Below are 23624 nucleotides of genomic sequence, written 5' to 3'. Positions count from 1 at the left end.
ATGCGATGTTATATGATAACTTTAAAATCCTTAAAGGAATACCGCCATGTTTTTCAGTCTAATCAAGACTATACTACAAGTGTAGAGTATGCGTGATTACCACAGACACGAATATGGTCATGTTTCTTGAGAAAGAATAAAGGTTTACTCCAAACTCTTATAATGGAAGCTTAAGAGGAGGTGTCTAATATTTACCTACAGAGCTAACAATGTGGTCTTATGAGAAAAGTGAGTAAACAAGAGAAAGTCTAAGCAAAAATGTACAATATGTCCTGTTTGTATGTAGTTTTATGCAACTTTTGCTGGGAAGAAAGCTATAAATCCTCTTTTTTTATTTCCTTATTAAATTTCCAAGCCACAATGGGGTGTGCTTTTACAGGAAAATCATCAACAACAGGATGGTTTGATGTAGAACGATCAGTAGCAGAACATCAATTATTTCTCTTATACTACAGCAGTTGCAAATGATTAAATATTTTCCTCTATTAAGCATCAATGTCTAATACATTTATATTACCACCCTCACTGCTTTCTCTATCCTGAAATTCTTTGTGCATACTTATCCCAGATCTAAAACTGACTGTCCACTAGTGACCTTTAAAAAATGTTAAATAAACATCTTTTCACTGTATCACTGTTATACACTGGTATCACTGTTATACAATTTTCCTATGAATTAGTGGTTAATTGGTAACCCCAAACTAAAACACATTTCCTGTTATACAGTAGCACTTCTGTCCTCATATCCCGGGATTTATTATGGTCGCATTATTATACAGTACCACCCTTTCAGCACAAGTTCTCTTTTACCTCTGGTTTCTCTTACGTTTTTTTTTCTCATGTCATCTCAGGTCGTTGTTTCTTGCCATCATGATGGAGAGTAAGATAAAGAAATGGTAACCAATGTTTGACTTCAATAGGCTGCAAGGTGCTTAAAGATAGAATTTAAAAAAAAATAAAATCTCTTTATGTGACAACCTCAGCGGCAACCTCATTTCCCTCTCTTCTTAAAATGCTTAAAAGATTGAAATGTTACTGTGTGGTATAACAAATAAAAACATTCCTCTGTAACTGATCAGGTACAGACTGGACTAAAAATGAGAGACAAAAACTTTATATAAATGACAGCTAGAAAAGTCTTTCGGAAAGTCAGGAGAACTATTTCTCAAGACTGCATTAAAAATAAAAGAAGTCTGCCTCTTTGGAAGCAAAATATAAAGAAATAAGGGATGGCCCAAGGCTACTGCACAGTTCCGTATATAGTTGTTTTATATCCTGAATTTGTTCAGAACTGACTTATAAAAATCATGTTTGTTGTTAAAAGTGCTTTATGATTAAAATTTAATAAAAGTAACTGAATTTAAGGCAATTTTGTTGTCAAAGAAAAAATAATTAAAACCTTATGATCAAACATAAATAATTCAATTTATTTTTAAATTTTTATTTGTATAGCGTTTTTAACAATTGTCATTGTCGCAAGGCAGCTTTACACATTTAAAAGAAATATTTACGTTTGTATGGAATGTAAATGTGTATGAATTAAAATACTCAGATAGTCCCTGATGATAAGCCGAGGGCGACAGTGGCAAGGAAAAACTCCCTGAGATGGCAATAGGAAGAAACCTTGAGAGGAACCAGACTCAACAGGGAACCCATCCTCATTTGGGTGAAACAGAAAGCAGGAATTGATCTGCATTCATACTGAATACTAAATAAGAATTTAATATTTCAATATCTTTTAATTTGTTAATAATTTTATTGAGGATTTTTTTAAATGTGTCAAAAAATTAGGCCCAAAAGCTTCCATTAGGTTTTTGTTATAAACCAGTGTTTTCCTTTGTGAAGGGCAGAATGTTTGTCTGTGGCAATCTCACATACATTATAATTAAAGAAAAATGAATAAAAATGGTACTACTACTACTACTAATACTACAAATACTACTACAGTACTACTACGAATAATAATAAAATGTTTATTTTATGCTCTGTGTTCAGGTGCTAAGGAAAATGTGCGGGACTACAGTGGTCACTTGGCATCTCATTACCTGAATATACAGAAAGCAGAGGAGAGCAGTGATCTGAGTGAGTAATCCCAGTCATACAGAATTTCTCAGTGTCTTTATTTATGTATTGAGCTTTGTTTATGTAATGTGCTTGTTTTTAGAACAGTGATGGTGAAACCTCTGTTCTAATTGGTCAGGAAGTGTTGATCATTTTTCTATAAAGCACCTATAACTTGTTCTCATACTATCTATTTTTTACAAGGGGTGTTCAAGTCAAACTAAGACTTTTGATTGTCAAGAATAACAGAACACAGTTATGAGAGTAAAAATGTAATTTTTTTCTCTATATAATTCCCTGCTACACTAATGCACTTAACCCAGTGGCCACTAGTGTTCAGATAACATCAAGGTATAAAGGTACGTCGGAGCCATGATCGAACTGCCTAAAACGCTGGCCTTTCAGTAACTCCTTTAATTGCCAAAAACATGATTGTGTGTCCATTTTCCAATGTCCTTGTCAGTTTTTAAGGATCAGTCTTTGTCAGTTTTCAAAGATCTTCCCACTTACTTAAAGTGATAAAAAGTCTTATCACCGTACTGTGCCTGAAGTCTTTTGTAAATGTTCAATGGTTTTACACCTTCATTAATGAGAAATCTCATCACAAGTCCCAGTTTGACTTGAACACCCCTTACATAATCACAACCTACAAAGAAAAATTGGAAAACATATGCCATATACATTGTTAGATTAAATGTAGCTTTAAATTAATGTGTAATATGACTTAATAATAATAAATAATATTCATACTTTAATAATAATAAATTAAAGTCATCAGTAAATTGCTATAAGAGGAAAAAACATTTCAGGATTTCAGTATGACAGTACTGTATATCATTGTCACAGATTATTGCTTATTAAAGTTATCCACTGTTTTATTGTTTCTATGTTATTTATTCTTTTAAAGTAATAGTTCCCTTTAATAATAGAAAAAAATTATGCTAGCTAAGTTATTGATTTATTATTTTTTTTATTTGTATTCAAACATACTCATAAAATTAGACAAAATTTACTTTTACTGCAGATAGAAAGCATTAATATATAAATAAATTTATATTTAATTAAATATATTTTAATATATAATAAAAAGCACACTAAAGCCAAACTGAGCTGCTTTCAGAATTACAGGGCGGGGGGGATGTGAAACCCTGTGATTCGCACATCATCACTAATATAAGTTGCTGGTTTTGAGTAGTTTATTTTTCGTTCTGAAGATGCCGGATACCACAGCCCAGCGCAGGTGACCGAGCGCCGCAACAGGAAATTAACATCTCTGTTTCACTCGCGGAAGAAATGGGGTTCTGCTGAAGACCTGGCACCCATCCCGGAGGAGAGGAACGTCCCGCACCAGCTCATCGTCCCTGCCTTTAGACCCAGAAAGTTCTCCCGCTGAACTCTCGCCACAACCAGTACAATTAGTCCTTTTTACTGTGTAAACATTTGTGGAAATAGTGTTTGGTTTTTACACACAAATATGATATATTTTTTAATTAGCATTTATATTCAAATATATTGTTTGATTTATATTGTGCTTTTTTTCCTTTTAAGGTCATACTGGCTAATAAAAATATTTATCCTATTAAAAAGAAATTCTGTTAATGAAAAAAAATATACGAAAGTGTCAATGCTGCTACATGCTTTCTAAGACTAAAGAACCACATTTTGCTGTTTTTTAAGCATTACATGACTATTTTTACATTTATTTTATTTTGGATACTTCAGTTTATTTGCCATTTACTGTAAATGGTGTTCATGTAACAGTGATATCTCATTTAACTTGACAAAAATTTGTGCCATAGGTATTTTCTATGATTAGAATATTGCCAGAAAGATGACCATTCATTTGTGCCTTATGCTGTAAGTGTATAATGTGTTGCCTTTTTTTTAGTGCTCATAAATGTTGCAGTGCATATTTTTCAAATTGACATGAATAAAAAGTCTAATTTTTCATACTTGGGCGTTTTGTCTACATTGGCTCAGGTTTGTGCTGATTGTTAAGCTGTCATTGTCGATAATCAGCGCACTTCTACCTAATGACCAGGTTAAACATGCTCTTGCCAAGTTCTTGATTAAACATATTTTTTAATAAAATAAATTCACTAAATTATGAACAGTTATTCAAATAATAAAGAAAGCAAACATTCACTATTAGAGAAATATCAAGAAAAGACTACACAGTGTCAGTTAAAGAATTACGGGTATCATGGGTTTTGAGTGCTTTCTTTTTCCCAGTCAATTCCTGATCACTTACAATAATAATAATAAATGCTGTTCTCCATCTTTTCATCCCACTCATGGTTGATCCTAACAAGATTACACCATATCAGATCTCCCATTCTGGTCTCTGTACGGCTTCCCACCTTCCCCTCAGCTAATCGGCAAGACAGAAAAGGCCTTTTTTCCTCTTTTCTTTTCAACCTGCCTTTGATTCACCTCAATCGCTCGGCTTTGAGCTCCCCAGATGGAGTAAATATGGGCCCTGTTGGCCCTCCATAAGGCTTGAGCCCTTAATTCCAGCTTAGCCGCTAAAAAGGGCAGCACTTGCTTTTGCGGCTTGGAGGTATCAGAGGGCTGAGAGGGTGGACATGCGAGTGGTTTTTGGGGCCTCGTTTTCCAACGGGTGGGGGGGGGGGGGGAATGGATGGATGTTGGGAGGATAAGAAGGACTTGCTGTAATAGATACTTATCTGACTGCCCTGCAGCCCTCAAACAAAATCGCCCCTCTGAAGAGATTAGGACCCAGGGAGGCCACATTAGCTCTAATCCTGTGCTTTGAGGGGCCTAGAACACCCCCCTCGAGCCTTTTACACCCAAACTCTTTCTGTTCTAGCTTGTATCTGACCTGTGTGTAAGGGGATCCTGTGGCTGCACACGAAGGGGGTCAGAGTGTATATGTGTGTGTATGTGCTCAGAGGAAAGGTGTGTGTGTGTGTGTGGTGATGGTGGTGGTTGGGGGGGAGGGGGGGTATTGGTTGTAGTCAAATGCACAGAGAGGTCCACACTGCTGTGTGTAACTGACTCCTAGCTCTCTGAAGAGATTAGGCGCTACATTGTTGGTTTGGTTGCTCATTTCCATGTGAGGGCTGCTCCCTACTGATGCACTCCTGGCCTGCTATTGTACTAGGGAAGGGAGGGGGTGAAACCGAGGGCCTGAGGCCTCCAGCTTCCTTGTAGCCTTTGTTTTACAAATAGCCTAAAATGTAGATGTCACATCACAGATGCTTTACAAGCACCCCAGGTATTGATTGTGAGCGCTAGGTGGGAGAAAACGGCTGCATAAATGTACATTTGGCAATCTCAATCCCAAGATACTTGCGGGTCAGTCTTTAAGCGCCACATGCACTTCACTATGTAATGCGTTACCGAAATCTGTTACTATCAAATATTGTAGCATTGATGTAATATTGATTAAAATTAGGAATTTACAGAATTTAATTTAGTCATTTTAGAATGCCACATTCAGCATGATGCCCTATTTTGACAGCTGCATATGCATATACATACACATATATGTACATATGCCAGGATGTTTTTATTTCCTATATGTAAAACTTTTGTGTTCCATTTCGATTTATTCTCTATATAACATTAAAAGAATGTCATTTATGGAAAAGTGTTGCTTAGTGCCAGGTTTGATTCTTGCTGTGCCATGTGACATTCTTGGCTGCTGTGATGAAACAGGTGATCTTGTTGTGTGGAAAAAAAAAAAGATATTTATTAGGCTAACATGGTAACCCTCCAGGACATGTACTTGCTTGTTGTAGGGGTGTGAAAAGACACACTTCATCCTGTCAGACTAGATTTCTGTCATGTGATAGAAAAGAGATCCAGAATATAACAAATTCTAGAGGACCAAATCAGGGAAAAAAATAGGGTTTAGCAAAAATTTCACATTGCAGCAACTTGGTTAGGATAAAGTTAAACATAGAATTAGGTTCAATGTTTCAAAATGAGATGGAACTGAATTTAAACACGATTTTTTTTCTCGTTATAATTATACAATTACGATAATTAAATTCAAATGATTATTTAGTTTGTACACAGTACAACATGGCAGTGAAATGCTTAATATTTTTTAATTACCAGATAATAAAAGTTTTAAACTAAGAATAAAGTTTGAAATGAAAAATAATAATGTAAAAGTGTGTATATATAAAAACAAGTATATTCCTGTCTATGCTATATTTCATACCTTTTGTATTATAGTTTGGTATTTCTTCACATTTCATTTAAAGTCATCAGTATTAATGCTTGTACACACATTGGTCACAAGCATTTGATCAAACATGACTATTAATCAGATGAAGTAAAAAAATATATAATACTTACAACATGAGAATAAACCAGAAAGACATGAATTTGACTTCTAAATTTGAAGTGTGAATATTAAGACATGGCGCATTGGATTTTTTTTTTCATATTCAAAATAGTAATCAGGCATATGAAGCTGTAAACAAATAAATTTAATAGAGTATTTTGTGATAATCAGGCACATTAGGGAATACTGACCTATCCTAATCTAACACACACACAAATACCCTCACGCATACACACGTCACCAGGGACTTTGCATGAGTCAGGCCCACAGTGTTTGTCACAGGCTAACGAATGCCACCTGTCACTCACCCCACGCAGGGGCCGTCAATCAAATCACACCCAGGAGAGGGAGCGGGGGGCAGGACCCGCTCGATCTTCTAACAAAGCCATCCTCCCATTGGTGGTTCACTTACAGTGCCACTACTCTGTTAGAAGGAGTGATGGAGTAGGGCTGATAAGAGAAATGACAAAAGATGGGCTGGAGGTGGAGGGGGAGAATTGATAGCGAAGAGGTGGGACAGCATTGATAACATTCACGCTATGCTAACAGGCCTCCATTTGGGACTGAGGTCTCTGTAAATCCTGTTAGTGCTTCCAGTGGAGAATAGGAGGGGGCTGAAGGGAAATACAGTAGTTTTCAATTTTGATCTGATCGATTAGATTCTTAAAGCAAAATTTCTTACCAATGACTTGTGTAAAATTATTGGAAAACAGTTTCCCAGTGAAACAGTAAACGATAAGCACTGGTTTCAATAATAATGACACCGAAAAGAAACTTTTATTGTCTCAAATCACTCTATACTATCTTTAAACCTGTAAATGTTGCATAGCAAAATTATACATATTTGTTCGTTGTTCTGCTGAATGTGCTCCAAGAAAATCTGTTTTAAGAAAAAAATGAACAAGAAATACCTTAACAATTCATGACCTTTTATTCATGTTCTTATAGCAATGGTGTCATGGCTTTCCATATAGGCAAATAATAGGGGATCCACAGGTCAAAACAGGAATTGTGATGATTTTTTCTGACCTCATAAAAAATTTACTAATAAAACTGACATTTACAGAAGAACAGTATGGCAATAAGATGCTTGGCCCAGTGAAACGAATAGTGTAAAGAAGGCTGTACATCCATGAATGCAGGGGTCGGCGGCATGGAGCACACTGCAGTTGTTCCCTCGTTCTTTTTTTTTTTTTCTTTTTTTTTGCAGGACAATGCATGACCTCACATTACAGAAACCTGACTGGAATTTTTTCTTACAACCCACGCACATTCCTGACCTCGCTATAAGCCATTTTCAAATGTTTGGGACATTATAGGAGTTCCTGGGGAGCCAGTATTTGAGAAGTGAGGTGGGTAGGACTAAAAAACTGTCTCTCTTGATAGTAGCCGAGCATTAGTTACAATTTAATTTCATGCTCATATATGATTTGTAAAATGCACTCATTAAAATACAAATTTCCCATCAGAGTGCATTCTGTTTGTATGTAGTAGGCTGTATACAGCGTATTGCAGTGCTGTATATGAGCCTGCAAAACAGCTGGCATAGGGGGAAGATCCACAAAAGGGGAAAAAAAGAATTAAAAAATGTAAAATTTCTTTGAACTGATATCAAATCAAGCTCACACTATGCATTCAGCATTAAATTTTAGGTGTGTTTCATAAGATTAAGTATTTCCTCAACAGCAATCATGGAACTAGCTCGGAAAGAAAAACTAACATGGACAAGGTGTTAAGTGTTAAATGCTTTCTGTGGATTCCCTTCAAGCTTTTGTTAGCTGATCTTATTCAGTCCAAGACTATAGTCTATCCTAATGACATGCTCCAGCCTTTTGTTATCTCAGTGGTATGCAGGGGCCACTAAATGAAGTCACACCTTTTGGCCACTATCATTATCTGCTCATTAGGCCATACATACTGTGGTCTGTTCTTCTCAATTTGACTTGGCAAGGTCATTCTTTTTCAAGTAGGCTATTTTGAATAGGAATACAAATGGCAGGCCTCATCAAATTGTTTATTTTATCAAAGACAACTGGTTTAACGAGCTTTACTTACAGATTTATGACTTATTTCATTAACGCTATAATAATTTGATGTTCCTTGGATGGTTGTATAAAGCAGTGAAAAGGACAAGGTCAGTCTCTTTCACACAAAAGATAATTGGTTGTAAATAAAATCTGGAGATTCTTCTTGTCAGTTTATAAACAAAACAAATGTAAAATAAATAAATAAATCCATTAAATTTTAGATGTCACTGTGAATAGTGTACATGTTTCTCTTCTACGCTCTTTGCAAACGAGTAACATCCTTTAGGCAAACTGTGTTAACTTGACCTGTTGGAGCTTGAGTAACACCTGCATTGTGTGCAATCAGAGAAAGGAGGAAGAAAAGATAGCAGAGCCATGTGTGATGTCCACAATGGTCGTTGCCCTGAGCTTTTTGTAGAATAATCCCTGATCTTTGCTCACTGTTCAGGCCATTGTACACACTGCTCAAATTTGCTTATGAACATCCTTAAACTCACTCACTGTTTTTAAAAGATATTTTAAATCCCATTAATATAGTTGGGTTTCAGACTGTTACATTGTATTCAATATCAAAGAGAAGTAATGAAGTAATGTGTATGATCTAAAAAGTATCAAAATATTTTTGTTTTTTTACACGGAATGTAATTTTTTTCCTAGAATGTAAAGCAAATTTTGTTTTCATATTTCAGAATCTGTAGAGGTATAGCCTATATGTCCTGACTACACAAGCTTTATCCGAATCGCTCGCGCACTTTATGAGAGCAGAATGCTGAGTTCTTTACGGTTTTCCTGGTGAAACGTGCGTGTGAAATGTGAGCCAGTATATTTGGGCTTGTTTGCTGTGCTTTTCTCCGCAGGGGTTTGAGGCAGTGCTATTCGCATGGATGTTTAGGAATTCTAATCTTATCTGCGCCGCTTGAACAATGCCGCATTAGCATCTGTTCTGCTGTCATTATCATATACATTAGTCAACACCTGTTTCACTTAGACCGATTTAATTACAACAACCGAAACGGTGCGCTTTGAACGAAAACAACACCTCGTCTCATCAAAGCACCTCTGCTCACTGCATCCAGGATAGTTTTCACATTAAAAGCAACCATGCAAACTATATATACATTTTTCACAACATTTACCTAAAACCTTCTTCACAACAACAACATAAAAAAGAATGATAAATCCATTTATTTACATTTTTTTACACAAGGGTGAATAATATTAAAAGGATACACTAAATAGTAATGTTGTAGCTTGACCTGTATCCGTAATCTCGTCTTCTTTTTTTAAAAATCTTTTATTATTATTATTATTATTAAAAAAGTGTGTGTATAAATGTTATATATATATAAATGTTAAATATAATGTAACATATAAGATATATAATTACAGCTGATTATTAAAGTAAAATATATTACTTCAAATAAATTATGACAAGATAATATTACAAGAATAAATGATATAATCTTGAGTATCACAGAATACACAAAAACAGGAAGGTAAATTGTGTTTTTGGATATGTGTATGACCGAATTGTTTGACTGACTACTGACTATAAACAACAACAACAACAACAATAATAATAATAATAATAATAATAATAATAATATATCATCATCGTCGTCATCATCATCAAATAATTGATAATAGCAGGGTGGCTATTTTGGGACTTTGTTAAGATGAACAGGCAAAGAAAACCGGAAAAATGGCAAAGAAAAACACCAAGATAAATAAAATGGATAAATCATTTTTATCGGTATTGATGGTCATGTTTAGACAAGTTTATTCCCCTGCTGTTAAAGCGTTACGTTTACAAGTTTACGACTCTGCTTTAGTGCCAGCTTGTTGCAAGGTGTCAGACTCTCCATGACACAGTGTTGTTAATCAAATTCCCATTAATAGTCCTGCTCAGACACAAAGATGAAACAATCTCAGTATGATTCAGAGGGGAAAAAGTTTATTCTAAGCTAATGTGCCGGATTTGTAGGCCTAGTGCTATATTTATTTATATATATTTATTAGTGCTATATTTATTTATATATATCTATTATTTCAATATATAGCTTGAAAGCAAAACTCCATATATTATTTAAAAGTTTATACATGCAATTATTTACTTAGGCTGTTATATATTCATTTCTAGCAACACCATATTTATTTCAAGCATAAACCCTGCACCATGTATAGTTGCAATATACATGTTTAATATTTACATTTAAATTTGTAATGCACTGACCAATATCATGACCTAAATGGTATCCTGCAAGGGAGCCTTATCTCCAATAACGTGAATTTCAAATAAGGCATTACTGTTTATCTCTGGCACAATGCAGATCGCAGGACCCAGATAAGTATCGTGTGTTTAATGGCTTTTTAGAGGCCGTTAAAAGGAACAGCGGAATTCTCCTTTGAAGGGATTTCAGTCCTAGTGAAAGCTCACGGGATTTTGGAGTACAACTGTCAGTCATGTCAGTAAGCCCCGCCCCCTGGTGTAGCTCCTTCTATAAAAGCGGTCTGGTGCGCTCAGAGAGTGATCACTCCAACTCCAATGCTCAGGTTTTAAGGATGCCTGCTTCTCCAAACGGATTTGCTCACTATTTTGTGGACAGAAGCGTCTCCATGTCTGCTGGATATCAGATGCTGGGCTGTGCGCCGGGGGTCCAGCAGCCTCCTCCTCCTCACCTTGCTGCCATGGCCGGGATGCCCGTGCCTTTTTCAGGAATACCGGGATACACTTTCATTCCGTTCCCACATTCTGGACACATGTCGCACATGGTAAGTTTTAAGATTGAAGTTGGACATGTACACAGTGAATTTCCTAATTTTATTTGCTAGACAGATGTGCAAGTGTGATTTAGGATTCACTTGCCTGAAGTAATATTTAATTTTTTTACTTGTATGGTTTTTACGCACGGTACAAAGAAAGAATGCAAAGATTTACATAAAACTTACTTAAGGTTATTTAAAAAAATTACACCACTAAACTGATGTCTTATCTGTTTTTTTTAGGGGAGCTCATACGACTTGAAATCCGCATCCCCTTATCACCAGGCTCTGCTGAGCCGCGGCAGCGCGTATTTCTCCCCGTACAGAGCGGTGGTGGCGGATGAGCCCGGACGCGTGGCCAAGGTGGCGAGCAGAGAGAGCACCGGCGCGCTGAAAGCCTGGCTCAGCGAGCACCTGAAAAACCCTTACCCCACCAAGGGCGAGAAGATCATGCTGGCCATCGTCACCAAGATGAGCCTGACGCAGGTGTCCACCTGGTTCGCCAACGCGCGCCGTCGCCTCAAGAAGGAGAACCGGGTCAGCTGGGCGTCTAAAGCCAAGAGCGATGAAGATGAGGAAGCTGAAGAGAGCGAGGGAGAAGAAGAAGAAGACGATGATGATGATGGCTCCTTGCAGAAAGATCGATGCTCGGATGACGAGGTTGACATCGATCCTCAGACTGTTGATGTTGATGTTGAGGAGCAGGAGAGCGCGTCTCCGCGCCCAGGTGACACGCGCCTAACGGAAGAGCTCGAGCGCACCAGGGTCCAGGAACAGGGTGACACATCCGGCTCCGCGGCAGTTACGAGCGGAAGCAGCGAGGCTGGGTGCGAATCGGCGAGTAAGGAGTGTAAAGTAAGTGCAAATGGACTGAAACCGAAAATCTGGTCTCTAGCAGAAACAGCCACTTCCGATACTCCAGTAAAGAAAAGCAACGAGCAGTGCCAAGATTTTAGCAAATGGTGGGCAAACTGGGCGTCCAGGAACAGCTACTTGCCTCCAACCTACTCTGCACACTTCCTTCAACAGAGTTAGTTACCCTGTTAATGCAACTCATGCAATGCAGATGTTTGCACTTTTGAACTGTTACACTGCTACACCCCAAGAGCTGAACTCTGTGCTAAACTTTTTATATCTATTTTCTGGACCCTTTAGTCCTGAAGTTTACAGTCAAGTGATGCCTGGTGTCAAACCAAACGAGCTTGAAATTCTTGTAAATAAATTGTAAATTTTATTTTGTTGTACACAATGTAAATTATAAAATGCCTTTACATGACTATGATTCATTATTTTTGCTAAAATAAAACATCTGGAATTGAAACATCTTGGTTACGTTTGAGTGAAATGAATTTTGTAGAAAGTAAATAATAATAGTATTAATAATAATAATAATAATATTAATAATAAAGAATGACTATGTAATTTATATTGTTATCCACATGATGGATAAATAAAGCACAGATATATGCATGCTTAAACAAAGGCAGATAAGATACAAAAAAAATTCAATATTGTTGTAGAAACAGGATTTCAGGTCATCTCTAAAACTCCGGGGGGTGTTTTGGTGGGTGTTTTGCTTTTATGTTTTGTGGGAAAACACCACCATTAAAGGATTTGCATATCTAGTGTTGATCTGTTAAAACAATCCAGAGCAGTGAGGATTAAGAACACAAACTGTTTCGTCTTGCTGGGTGATAATTAACTATTATCTGCTTTAAATCTGTCAGGCTGGTGACAGACCCTCTCTTTTTTCCCTACTTTTTTTTTTTAGACATTAAAGCTCATCAAAGAAGGAATCAAGTGGAATTTCCCAGAGCAAAAAAGACATTCCTGTAATGCATGTAGCTACCGCACAATACACACATGCATGTTTTTTTTGCAGATGCAGTTTCTCGTTCTTTCAACATTTATAGAAATACTTAATATATCCATTAACATAGTTTATTAATAGCTACACTCCTAGAAATAAATGAACCAAACCTTGTTGATGAGGTGGAAATCATCAAAAGGGCATCATTTTTTGGTAGTCATTTCTTGGAGACTGTAAAATAATAATAATCATATTTTAAAAAAATACATATAGCTATATTAAAAAAATATTTAAACCTTATTATTATTACTATTATTATTATTATTATTATTAGGTAAAATGTGCATATTAAAAGCAAAAATTAGGTACTTTTAGTGATCTACCTTGCACTACAATTCTTATATCTGAGAAAATATGGTGCAAAATTAGATAAATAAATTGTGAATTAGCATGTAAACAAAAACATGTAAAAAAAAGTTACACTTAATATCACAATAGATTCTTATCCATTAAACTAAACGGATAATTTAATGTATTAGTTGCTTCAAAGGTGCCCTTTGGCACATATCACACACAACACACACAAACACATCAACAGGATTAAGTCAAAGAAAACCTTTTTTTTTAATCTTGAAAGAAGGGGGTAAGGGAAGATCTCTGCAATGTTAGTTATTCAGGTCTCCATGTAAATTCAAAGCCCTGTGGCCTGCTAATCCAGGGATAATGAGAAAACTCCTGGGTGCTAAAACAGAGTGGGTTTGAAATGCGCAGGCTCTCTTTGGCACTCGTGCATGGCAAAGACACTGGGTTTGGTTATCCACCTGGTCCTGTTTTTTTTACAGGTGGCCCAGATGAGATGTGATCCTAGTCTAAACATGACTGCCTGAGGCCTTGGGCTTTAAAAGGTGGGAAAATAAAGCGTAATGTTATCATGCTGTTCCCAAAATATGGGTTTACTTTACTTAATTTGCTGTGTTGACACTTTGTTAATCATAGAGTACAACAGAAGTTCTTTTGTATAATTGAATTATTTTACTTTATTTTCATGGGTGTCGCGAAAATACTTACGACTACGAAAATACGACTTTGGATAAGCGGTTGAAGATGTATGGATGGATAGAATTTTATTTTAGCAAGCTTTCTAAACGTTAAAGAATCATTTATATCGTCATTTGGAATGTTTAGTAGTACTAAATTTGTCATATAATCTTAAAGACATTTTAGCACTCATTTGAGGCCTACCTTGACTTTATCATGTCATCATCATTCACCTTCAGTATCCACTTTATCCTAATAAGTGTTGCAGTGGATTTATAATGTTAAACTTAACTTATATTTCACAGTAACACGTTTTCTAATAATAAAATGTTTCCCTATAATCCAATATTGTTTGCTTGCCAGTCATTTATCTTCAGGAAACATTTTATCCTGTTAAAGGCTGGATATCAGTGTGAGAGTCTAGAGCTTATTCTTTGAAAGGAGTCAGTTTAAGAGCCCAATCTGAACTTAACATTTTGACCAGTTGTGCACATATTTTATTTGCTGACCCACCTAATAGAAATTATGCAGCAGAAATTTTAATATTTGGGGAATTCACAGGGTTCCACACAGATAGAGTACTGTAAATCCTGCATTTAATCTTAGCAGTGAAAACAAGGGCAGCCATTAAAAAAAAACATCATGTAAATTTATTCATATGAAAAATAATTTAAAAAAACCATACACAGTACTATGAAAAATTCATTGGCATTTTTATAAATAAAATATGTAAATGTTTATTAGATGTTTTTAGCATTGTTTATTAGTGAAAAAAAAAACAATTTTATTATTATTAGAACATAATAGAAGCCATCGGGAAGTATGTAAAAAAAGCAGAAAAAATTGTTTACAGATTTTTAAAATGCTTAGAAAACCTGTATAGTCATTGATATTCTTATACGGAATGTAAACACTGGCTGGTTTAAACTGATATGAACTATATGAAACATTTGAGGTCAAAGAGCTGTCATAACAAATATTGACTGCTTCGTTTCTTGATTTACATTTCAACATAGTAGCATAGATTTAGTATGCACTAAAGCAATTTTTAAAAACACATTGGCTTTACAGAATGCCTAAAATATATCCTGGGACACTTCAGAGACAGAGATTTTATACTTTGAGACAGATTCAGATGTGCTCTTGTCTATTCCTATTCCTGCTGTGATGTTTAAGATAGCATATTTAGGACCACAGCATGCAGTTTTGCAAGTAGACTGTGATTTTAAACAGCACTCTCATGTGGAGGAATCTTCCCCAGCATACACTGGATAATCTTCTATTCATCCATTTGTCCATACCACTTATCCAGTGTAGTGCTGCAGAGACACTGGGTATGTTCTGAAGTGGTATGAGTTAACCCACTATACGAGAAAACACACACTCACATAATTGAAGAGTCAGACTAATTTTTGATTATATAAAAAAAATACTTGTTTCATGCAAATACACTAAAAAAGGAATTTATACAGAAATTAGAATGGCAGACATAAACCAAAGTTTTTTTTTCCCATTTTACATTACATGATCAAATATGTGCACAAATTTACAATATCAACATTCAATTACAAAGAGAATTAGGACATTACCTGGTTAAGATAACTAAACAAAGAAACAAACAAACGAACAAAAAAGTAGTGCAATCCAAATCCTGATCTGTAGTTCTCATACAAACTGATTTAATCTTTCTAACTTCCAGTCATGATGTCATGCTAACAATCATTAAAGTTGTGCTAACTGAAAATTCTTATATTACGTGTATAGTAAATACAAAATCAGCAATTAGAAGATGTTTGATTTGAACGGTGTTGCATGTTACACCACATTACACATGATTTACTTCACATATCAAGAGCAGCATGACAACTATTTCATTTCTATTTAGCACTTGCTAACAGTGTTAATGCACATGAGGTTTGATGACAAATTTTAGTTTTTTGTATGACAGCATGAGTTCATTACAAATCGTCTGAAAATTCTTCTGGTCCTGTTTCAGTCTGAGAAAGGAGTGAAGATTTACTGTGGTCTTGGATGACAGGCATTCCATTTTCAGAGACGCCTGGGGTTAAGGGAATATCGAGTTTTAAAAGATCCTCAGTGTCCTCCTGTGGTTGATTTATATGCTGCACAGGTTGTTCAACCTCTGTGTCAATTTGAACAGCTTGATGGGTATTTTTTATGCACCAAGTTGGACAACCCTGTAACTGGAAAAGAAACACATACGAGTTAAAAAATGGCATATCTGGATTATAAAAATATATCTGGATAAGTTAAAAAAAAATTTCCATACCTCTTCCACAAAGGATAGCGTTTCTATTTTGCCTGTTTTCAACAAAATAAGAGTTTTAAATTAAGTCAATAGTTTAGATTACTTTTTTTACATAGATTTAGATACACAAATAGATAGAAAGAGTATGTATGTTTGTGTGTGTGATACGGTCATATATGCATTACCTTTTCTATAGAAAAAATAGCCAACAACTGCCAAAACCAGCAGCAAGACCAACGGCACAATAACACCTAAAGCTATGGCCGTGCCATTACCCTTCACCTTCTCTATAAGAAGAAAAAAAAAGTACACGTCAAAATTGCATTTAATAACTCTATTTATTTTTTTTAGTCTTAGCAACTTATTTTCTAAAAATTCACATATTTAAACCTCATGTCTAAACTCACAGTGTATTACTATTGCCTCAATTTGTCCAAATAGCATATTTATTAGTCCAGCAGAGCTTTAAGAGAAGCACAGCTTATTGTACCAAGACCATTCGTTACATCAGTGGTGATGGCTGAATTACTTACACTAGACAGTTCAACTAAAAGTTCATTTGAGACACTGCAGCTGTGTGTTTGTGCCTTTTTTAGAAGTATGACACATAATAAAGGAAGTGATACTAAATTAGGGACATCTCCAGTCTGTTGTTTCCACCCATTTTTCATTTCCCTAAGTCTACACGACACCACTCAGTGATTTGTCATATGACCTTAACAAACCAATTAAGGTATAAGGAATATATCTGTACATACCACAGGTTCTGTCAGATATTAAAGAGCCTGAAGCAACTTCTTTGAATTCTGAATTACATCTGTGAAAAGTATAGTGAGAATATATCACAACTTTAGAGCCTAGCATTTTGTTTAAAAAAAAGTCAGTTTTATAATAGATTTGCAACCACATAATAGTATAAATGAGATACAGTACATAATATAAAAATAATAAGCAAATAATATTCTGTTATAGATATGTAATATATAATTGTAAGAAATTGTAAACATACATTGTCAAAGGTGTACAGGTTAACGCTGACTCATGGTTAGAAAATGTCCCATTAGCGCAGGGTTCACACACTGTGTCTGTATTTCTGGTGGCTATAAGGACCAAAACATAAGCATAAGATCTCCTGTAACTTGCTTTTATAATTCCAACAAATTTCATTTGTTACTTGTGACAAAAATGACAATATTGAACATTTCTTTCTTAACAACTCTCTCTTTTTTTTTATTTCTCTAATTAAATGCTGGACTTTTTTGACACCATGTATTTTCACAGTTAAGTCATTAAAATGGTGCTTTAAGTCCTATATACTAAGAACTAAAATAATTCTATTTATTCATTCTTTACGTCTCAATTATTACTGTTGCTGCAAGTACACTTCATTAAACTACATTTTAAAGGTGTGTATCAACATGAAGTTATAATGTGTAAAATGTAACAGCAGCATTTTATGTGAAGTACAAAGCCATGAAAATAATTATTTACGGTCTTCCATAAAATCTGCCTAAAACAGGTCTCAAAATAATTTTATTAAATGGATTACTTATTCAGACTATACCAACAAAATAGAAATAAAATAACAGAATATAATAATTATTATAAGAGCAGTTCCATGCAGCATTATGGATAATCATATTGGTAAACAAAAAGCCTCATAGCATGGAAAAGCTTAGGATCAGTGAATTAATTGGCATAACTTTTAACACAAGATAAAACACAGAAAAATTATTTAAAAAAAATTTACTTCCTGAAAAAATATAGCATTTTATCAGTGTTATGGATGTGATGTTAAATGGACAAATGTGTATGAGAGAGTTCAGGCTTCCTACAAACTCTATGAATTTTGAAGACAACTACAGAAAGCATAATACACTACCAGTCAAAAGTTTGAACACACCTTCTAACTCTGTGGTCTTTCCTGGTTTTTGTGACATTTTTGCATTGCATGCTTGAATAGTGAATTTGAAACAGTTTTAAAAAAGCCAACTAGGACATTATTAAATCAGTAATTATTGCTGACTTCTTTCTGGTCTTTTTTAAGTTAATGTTCAGTCAACTTGTATGTAGTCACAGATGCGTGTTTGGCTTGGTGAGAACCCAATTAATTGTGCCTCCTTTTTTTATCATGGTAAGATGCATGGAATTGCCCTTGTAATTCAAGATGGCTCAGTCATATAACACACAATATGTAAAGTACTTACCAGATTTACTAATTTTTTCGCCTGGTTTGCATACTGTGTTTTTTACACAAGAAACACATTCTGTGTCAGCACAGTGATGGTCAGGAACACACTCACATTCAGATAATTCTTTTTTGCTTTGTGTTGGTTGTTGTAAATTTAGGTCTGTTCAAATGAAAAGGAAATAGGTAAACAAAACATGAAGACATTTTTTTATTAAGAGCATATGTATTAATATAATATTATAACAAATTTGAGACAGGAACATAGGCAGTGATTTCCACTGATTATTACTCCTTACACATTGATTAAATTTGTCAATGTAGACTCACTGGAATCGCAGATTGGTTGGCGTTTGCATTGAGAGTCCTTAGTGTAAGCATCCTGATATTCCCCTTCTTTACAGGGTTCACACACTGGATCCTTACAGCTCGAGCCTTGGTTCATTCTTGTACCTAGTAGACAGTTAGTAAAATGTATTAATCCCAAACATAAAAACAGACTTTGTTTAATTCACAATAGAGCAAATAATCTAAAAAATAGATCTTACCTGGATCACACTTTTTGCAGCACTCATTATCCTTCTCATACTCTAATGTCTCATCGCATAACTGTGCACCAACAACAGACAAAACCTAGAAAATATTTGACACCAGTCAAGTATCAGGACAAACTTTTATATCATAGATCAACATACACATATAAACAGTCTCACAGCAAAATAGATATAAAGCAACAAGTGTTAGAAGCTGATCAAAAATATCTTGTGCATTGTTTCTTTGAGTCACAAGGATTTATATATTATAATATATATCAAAACTGTTTCGGTTATATCAGCATGAAATTTGGATGATTTAGCAAAACAGTATAACTTAAATTGCCACAGTTTTGTCCCAATAGATGAATCAAACTTTGGTTGTGTTTTTGTAGTGAGTCATGCCAGTAAATTGGAACAAATGTTAAGTTTTGTTGTGCAACAAACAAACATTTTTTATTTTAAAATGAGTTTGAGGTCATGAGAAGGATTAAAAACAATATAAAAACATCATCACTAGCCTCCTCCTGGCCAGTTTCAGGTTTGTTTCGACTGAACAGCCCCTTATCATAGTACAGGGATGTGATGTGCAAGGTCCGATCGGGCATCAACAATCTGCATGTACATCTGCAGTCCCATAAGTTCATAATAGACTTGTAGCAAACAAAAGACCATCCCTCATGTACCATGTGTATCTCATGTTTCTTGCACATAAAGCAATCATGCCTCCTGGGTGCTGTAGCATCATGATCTCTATGCTACTGTACATTTCTTAGTGAATCATGGCTAGCACATGCACCAAACCAGTGTTAAGAATGAGGTAGTCGTTTTTTAACAAAAATGTTGTGTTTTTTTGGTGAAACACCCTCATAAAACCACAAATACACTTCCTCTTATGCCTAACAGGGACAGTCATGCTCATCTTTACTTCTCTATTCGATTCAGACCAGAGTGCTTACAGGACATTTTAATCACACTGATTTAAGATGCACTTGATCCCATAACAAGTTTTGTGATGATCAAAATAAAAGTTTAGAGTCATTAACTTCAATTTAACTTCATAAAAGTTCAATTTATTGTATGGTTGAGTATAAACACACAGGCAGAGGCGACTGGTATTTAAATTAAGATGCTCTCTCTTGGACTCCTTTCATTATGTGCAAAATGGTCAGAAAGACTCAACAAATGCAATACCATATAGGTAATTTTGCTTCCTTGATCAAAATATCTTTTTCCTAAAACATACTCACAGGTTAGCTTATTTCTACGTCACTTGAGTGTTTCTTATATTGAAGACTTAACTACACTTAACTCCATTTCCACTAGAAAAGATTATTTTTATTTAAACCTTTAAAATACTTATCATGAATTTTCTAGGTGAGTAAAAGTTATTATAACAGGTAAAGAGGGGACTACATCTGAAATAGGATGTTTTTTTAATGCATAGGGATTAGGGGTCCACAAACCTTTGGATATAGTGCACAAACGGCGGTGGAAAACTTGACTTTAAGTGAACCTGATCCTACCTGAGCAACAGGCCTTTACATGCTGAAGTAGGCAAAAACAATGAAATTTCTTTTTTTGCCTTTCTAGAAGGTATAAATAACAAATTAAAATGTTGGAAAGACTTGTTAAGGCAAGTTTCACCAGCTTGGTGACATTATCTGGCTTTACTTTGGACCACACAATTTAGGAAGATTACACTGGTATCTACCACATACCTGTAAGTCCAGAAATGCCAAAATCAGGTAGAACAACATAAGAATCAGCTTTTTAGAATAGGGATATTACAGTTTAAGTTGAGCACTTAACTCTCTTATTCTGAATTTCAGGGAAAAAGTGTGGAATTTAATGACCATTTTTTGTCGCCTATTATGCTTAGAATGTCCACAACCGTTAACAAAAGTAATTTCATGCAACAGCAATGTGAATATAATAGAATATGAAAGAATACTATTCTATTATTGTTTCTGACATCCTCTGCAGGGTGTTTTTTTCTGGGACATTCCATGTCCATCACCTTATACACAGTCCACATTACAGATATTTCTTATATATGTTGCACACACACACACACACACACACACACACACACACACACACACACAAACACTTATCAGCCATAACATTAACACCAGGTGAACTGAACAACATCAATCAACAGCTATACAATAAGGATCACGGTGGCCTGTGGGGACCAAAGCCAGTCGATCACTAGTTGCACAATTAACCAAAAAGGTCAGCCTTGGCCATGGTGCACTGACCTGGCACTGACGCCCAGTCTGATCAAGAACCCACCGGACAAACAAGTGCAGTCCATAGTGGCCCCACCCCACAAACTACAACCTCAGACACCACAGCACACCCCCAGATGTCCTGCAGAGCCACACCCAGGGGTACAAGAGGAACCCAAAGCACTGGTAGATTTACAGTTAAAAGATTTTAATGTTATGGCTTGCCACGCCCACTGAAAATGACGTAACTCTTTTATTCCCAATCTCTGCCTTAGTAGATCAGTGAAATACTGTAAGTTATATCCAGGGTAACATACAGAGGATCAATCTTTAAGCGTTGTACAGTATCATCATTATCAGCAGTGTCATTTTTCAGTACTTTTTCCACCTCTATTGGATTATATTCGTAATGTCCGCAATATATTGTGGACTCACATGTACTGTAAAAAAGAAGAAGAAAAAAAAGGACCATGTAAACACTAGTCTGCGGTGTCTCAGCGGAAAGTCCCGAATATTCTTACAGAACTGGCAATCCAACCTCAAGGGTCTCTCTATCTCAATCTCTTTCTCAAAACAGCATACCATATTAATAGCATATTACCAGATTTGCATAACATTAATAAACGTTATTGTGTCTAACTGAGGTGTAGCTTTTAGATATCGTTTATTTAACGCTAGTCTTATATAACACTGCGTCAGGAAAACGAAACCGAAACTCATTCACCAAGCGAGATTATTTTTTATTAACACTAATTAAACCCATAAATATCATCTTCTGTACTATGATAAATGTAAGCAGTTGATGTATAATAACAGCGCGCAGTTTTTACAAATGAAACAAACAACCCATAAACAAGGATATCGTATACTGCGCAATTTAAAACAACGAGGGGTGCCAATAATAATGCACAACACTAAAACGTACTTACCAAAAAAACGAAGACGCTTTGAAAATGCATTTTTTGCTCTTTCATGGCGAGTGAAAGCAGCTAAAGGTACTCTGAGGACACAACGAGCAGTTGTGAGGTAAAAAACCGTCAGTCTCTCAGTTGAGTTGTTGGCTAGGACACGCCCCCTACGCGCAAACTGAAGGGGATTTCTGCGCCCCTCCCTGTCGAGACCACGTGACTCTTTCCCCCAAAGCTCATCGTTCCCAGAAAGCTTAGGTTATTTTCATGTGTGGAGTTTGGCTGAGAAAATGTCAACATTTTATTCCCATCTTTCTTTCCAGGTGAACATGTTACTCTCTGCGGAATTTCCACGAAGTGTTTGATCCTGACCTTTCCCCAAAAACCAGCCAAATCTTTAAAACCACCTTTCTAATATTGTCTAATTCTCTCTTGTGCCACAAAAATAAATCTTTTATTCTTAAAGCAAATCCTTTTTTCTAAAATTTATCCATCCATCTAGGAACCACTGTAGTCCAGCTAGGCACCATGGGGGCCAACGATGATTTCTATTGTATTTATTTCCATTATTTCCACAACCATGGCAGGACCTCTGGTCAACATTCACACATGCTTTCACACTACAATAATTTGAGATTGCCAGTTAGCCTAATCTGCATGTCTTTGGACTGTGGGAGAAAACCACAGTACCTGGAGGAAAGCCAGCAAGCACGGGGAGAGCATGCAAACTCCATGCACACAGACACAACGAGGGAATTGAACTAGGATCCTAAAGTTGCAAGGGGACGGTGCTAATCACTAAGCTACCAGGCAGCTGTATTCTTTGATGCAAATCCTTAATTTCTGTATGTTGCATAAATAAGCTTGGTTTGTCCAGCACAGCTCACAGATGCACAATCTGGTTGAGATTTGCAAAATTTAGAGGCTGAGTCAACACTTTGACCTCACTTAGTCACTCTCAAATATTTGCCATTCTAATTTATCATGTATACAGGGTCACGGGGGCCTGAATCCTATCCCAGGAGATTTAGGGCTCAAGGTGGGGTAAACCCTGGACGTGGGTGCCAATTCATCGCAGACACTCATATACACACCACTATGGGAAAATTTGGGAATAATTGCATGTCTTTGGACTTTGAGAAGAGCATGGAGAGAACATGCATACTCCATGCATATAGACACGAGGCTGGAATCAAACACGGACAAGCAACGAGCAACGAGCAACAATTCTAACCAAGTCACAATACCACCCCACTCTGAACTCAATGTCACCTATTCCTGAACAAAGGCTGAATAAAGAGGACATTCCTACTTGGGAATATCATTCCCATAAAGGGGTGTATTTGTTCTATAACATTATTTAGGTTGATTGTATGTGTCAAAATTACATAAATGCCTGGACCCAACATTTCGCAACAGAAGATTGTCCGGAGCATTCCACTGCCTCTGGCTTTATCCCATAGTGCATCCTGGTG

At 35.9% G+C, this 23624-nt stretch overlaps 3 protein-coding genes across 3 annotated transcripts in view; 2 read left to right on the top strand and 1 right to left on the bottom strand.

The window, feature by feature from the left end:
- LOC128510108 (ankyrin repeat domain-containing protein SOWAHA) overlaps positions 1-3819 on the top strand; it is a 28536-nt gene extending 24717 nt beyond the window's left edge. The window contains 2 exon segments of the mRNA XM_053482120.1: positions 1996-2082; positions 3276-3819. Coding sequence (XP_053338095.1) covers positions 1996-2082; positions 3276-3454 — 266 coding nt within the window. The 3' untranslated portion in view covers positions 3455-3819.
- Positions 3820-10535: 6716 nt separating this feature from the next.
- On the top strand, positions 10536-12478 carry irx7 (iroquois homeobox 7). The gene is made up of 2 exons (XM_053483042.1): positions 10536-11178; positions 11413-12478. Exons 1-2 carry the CDS (start codon positions 10870-10872, stop codon positions 12202-12204), a joined length of 1101 nt encoding a protein of 366 aa, XP_053339017.1. The 5' UTR covers positions 10536-10869; the 3' UTR covers positions 12205-12478.
- A 2986-nt stretch (positions 12479-15464) lies between these two features.
- cd40 (CD40 molecule, TNF receptor superfamily member 5) lies at positions 15465-22303 on the bottom strand. The gene is made up of 9 exons (XM_053483217.1): positions 22171-22303; positions 19023-19107; positions 18805-18927; positions 18494-18637; positions 17296-17386; positions 17045-17103; positions 16472-16573; positions 16308-16339; positions 15465-16221 (listed from the first exon to the last, which is right to left on the bottom strand). The coding sequence occupies exons 1-9, from the start codon at positions 22213-22215 to the stop codon at positions 15976-15978; spliced, it is 927 nt and encodes a 308-aa protein (XP_053339192.1). The 5' UTR covers positions 22216-22303; the 3' UTR covers positions 15465-15975.
- Between the last annotated feature and the right edge of the window lie 1321 nt (positions 22304-23624).

This window comes from Clarias gariepinus, chromosome 22 (genome assembly GCF_024256425.1).
Source record: "Clarias gariepinus isolate MV-2021 ecotype Netherlands chromosome 22, CGAR_prim_01v2, whole genome shotgun sequence".
NCBI lineage: Eukaryota > Metazoa > Chordata > Actinopteri > Siluriformes > Clariidae > Clarias > Clarias gariepinus.
Note: the sequence above shows the minus strand (reverse complement) of the source record. Positions and strands in the feature narration are given on the sequence as shown.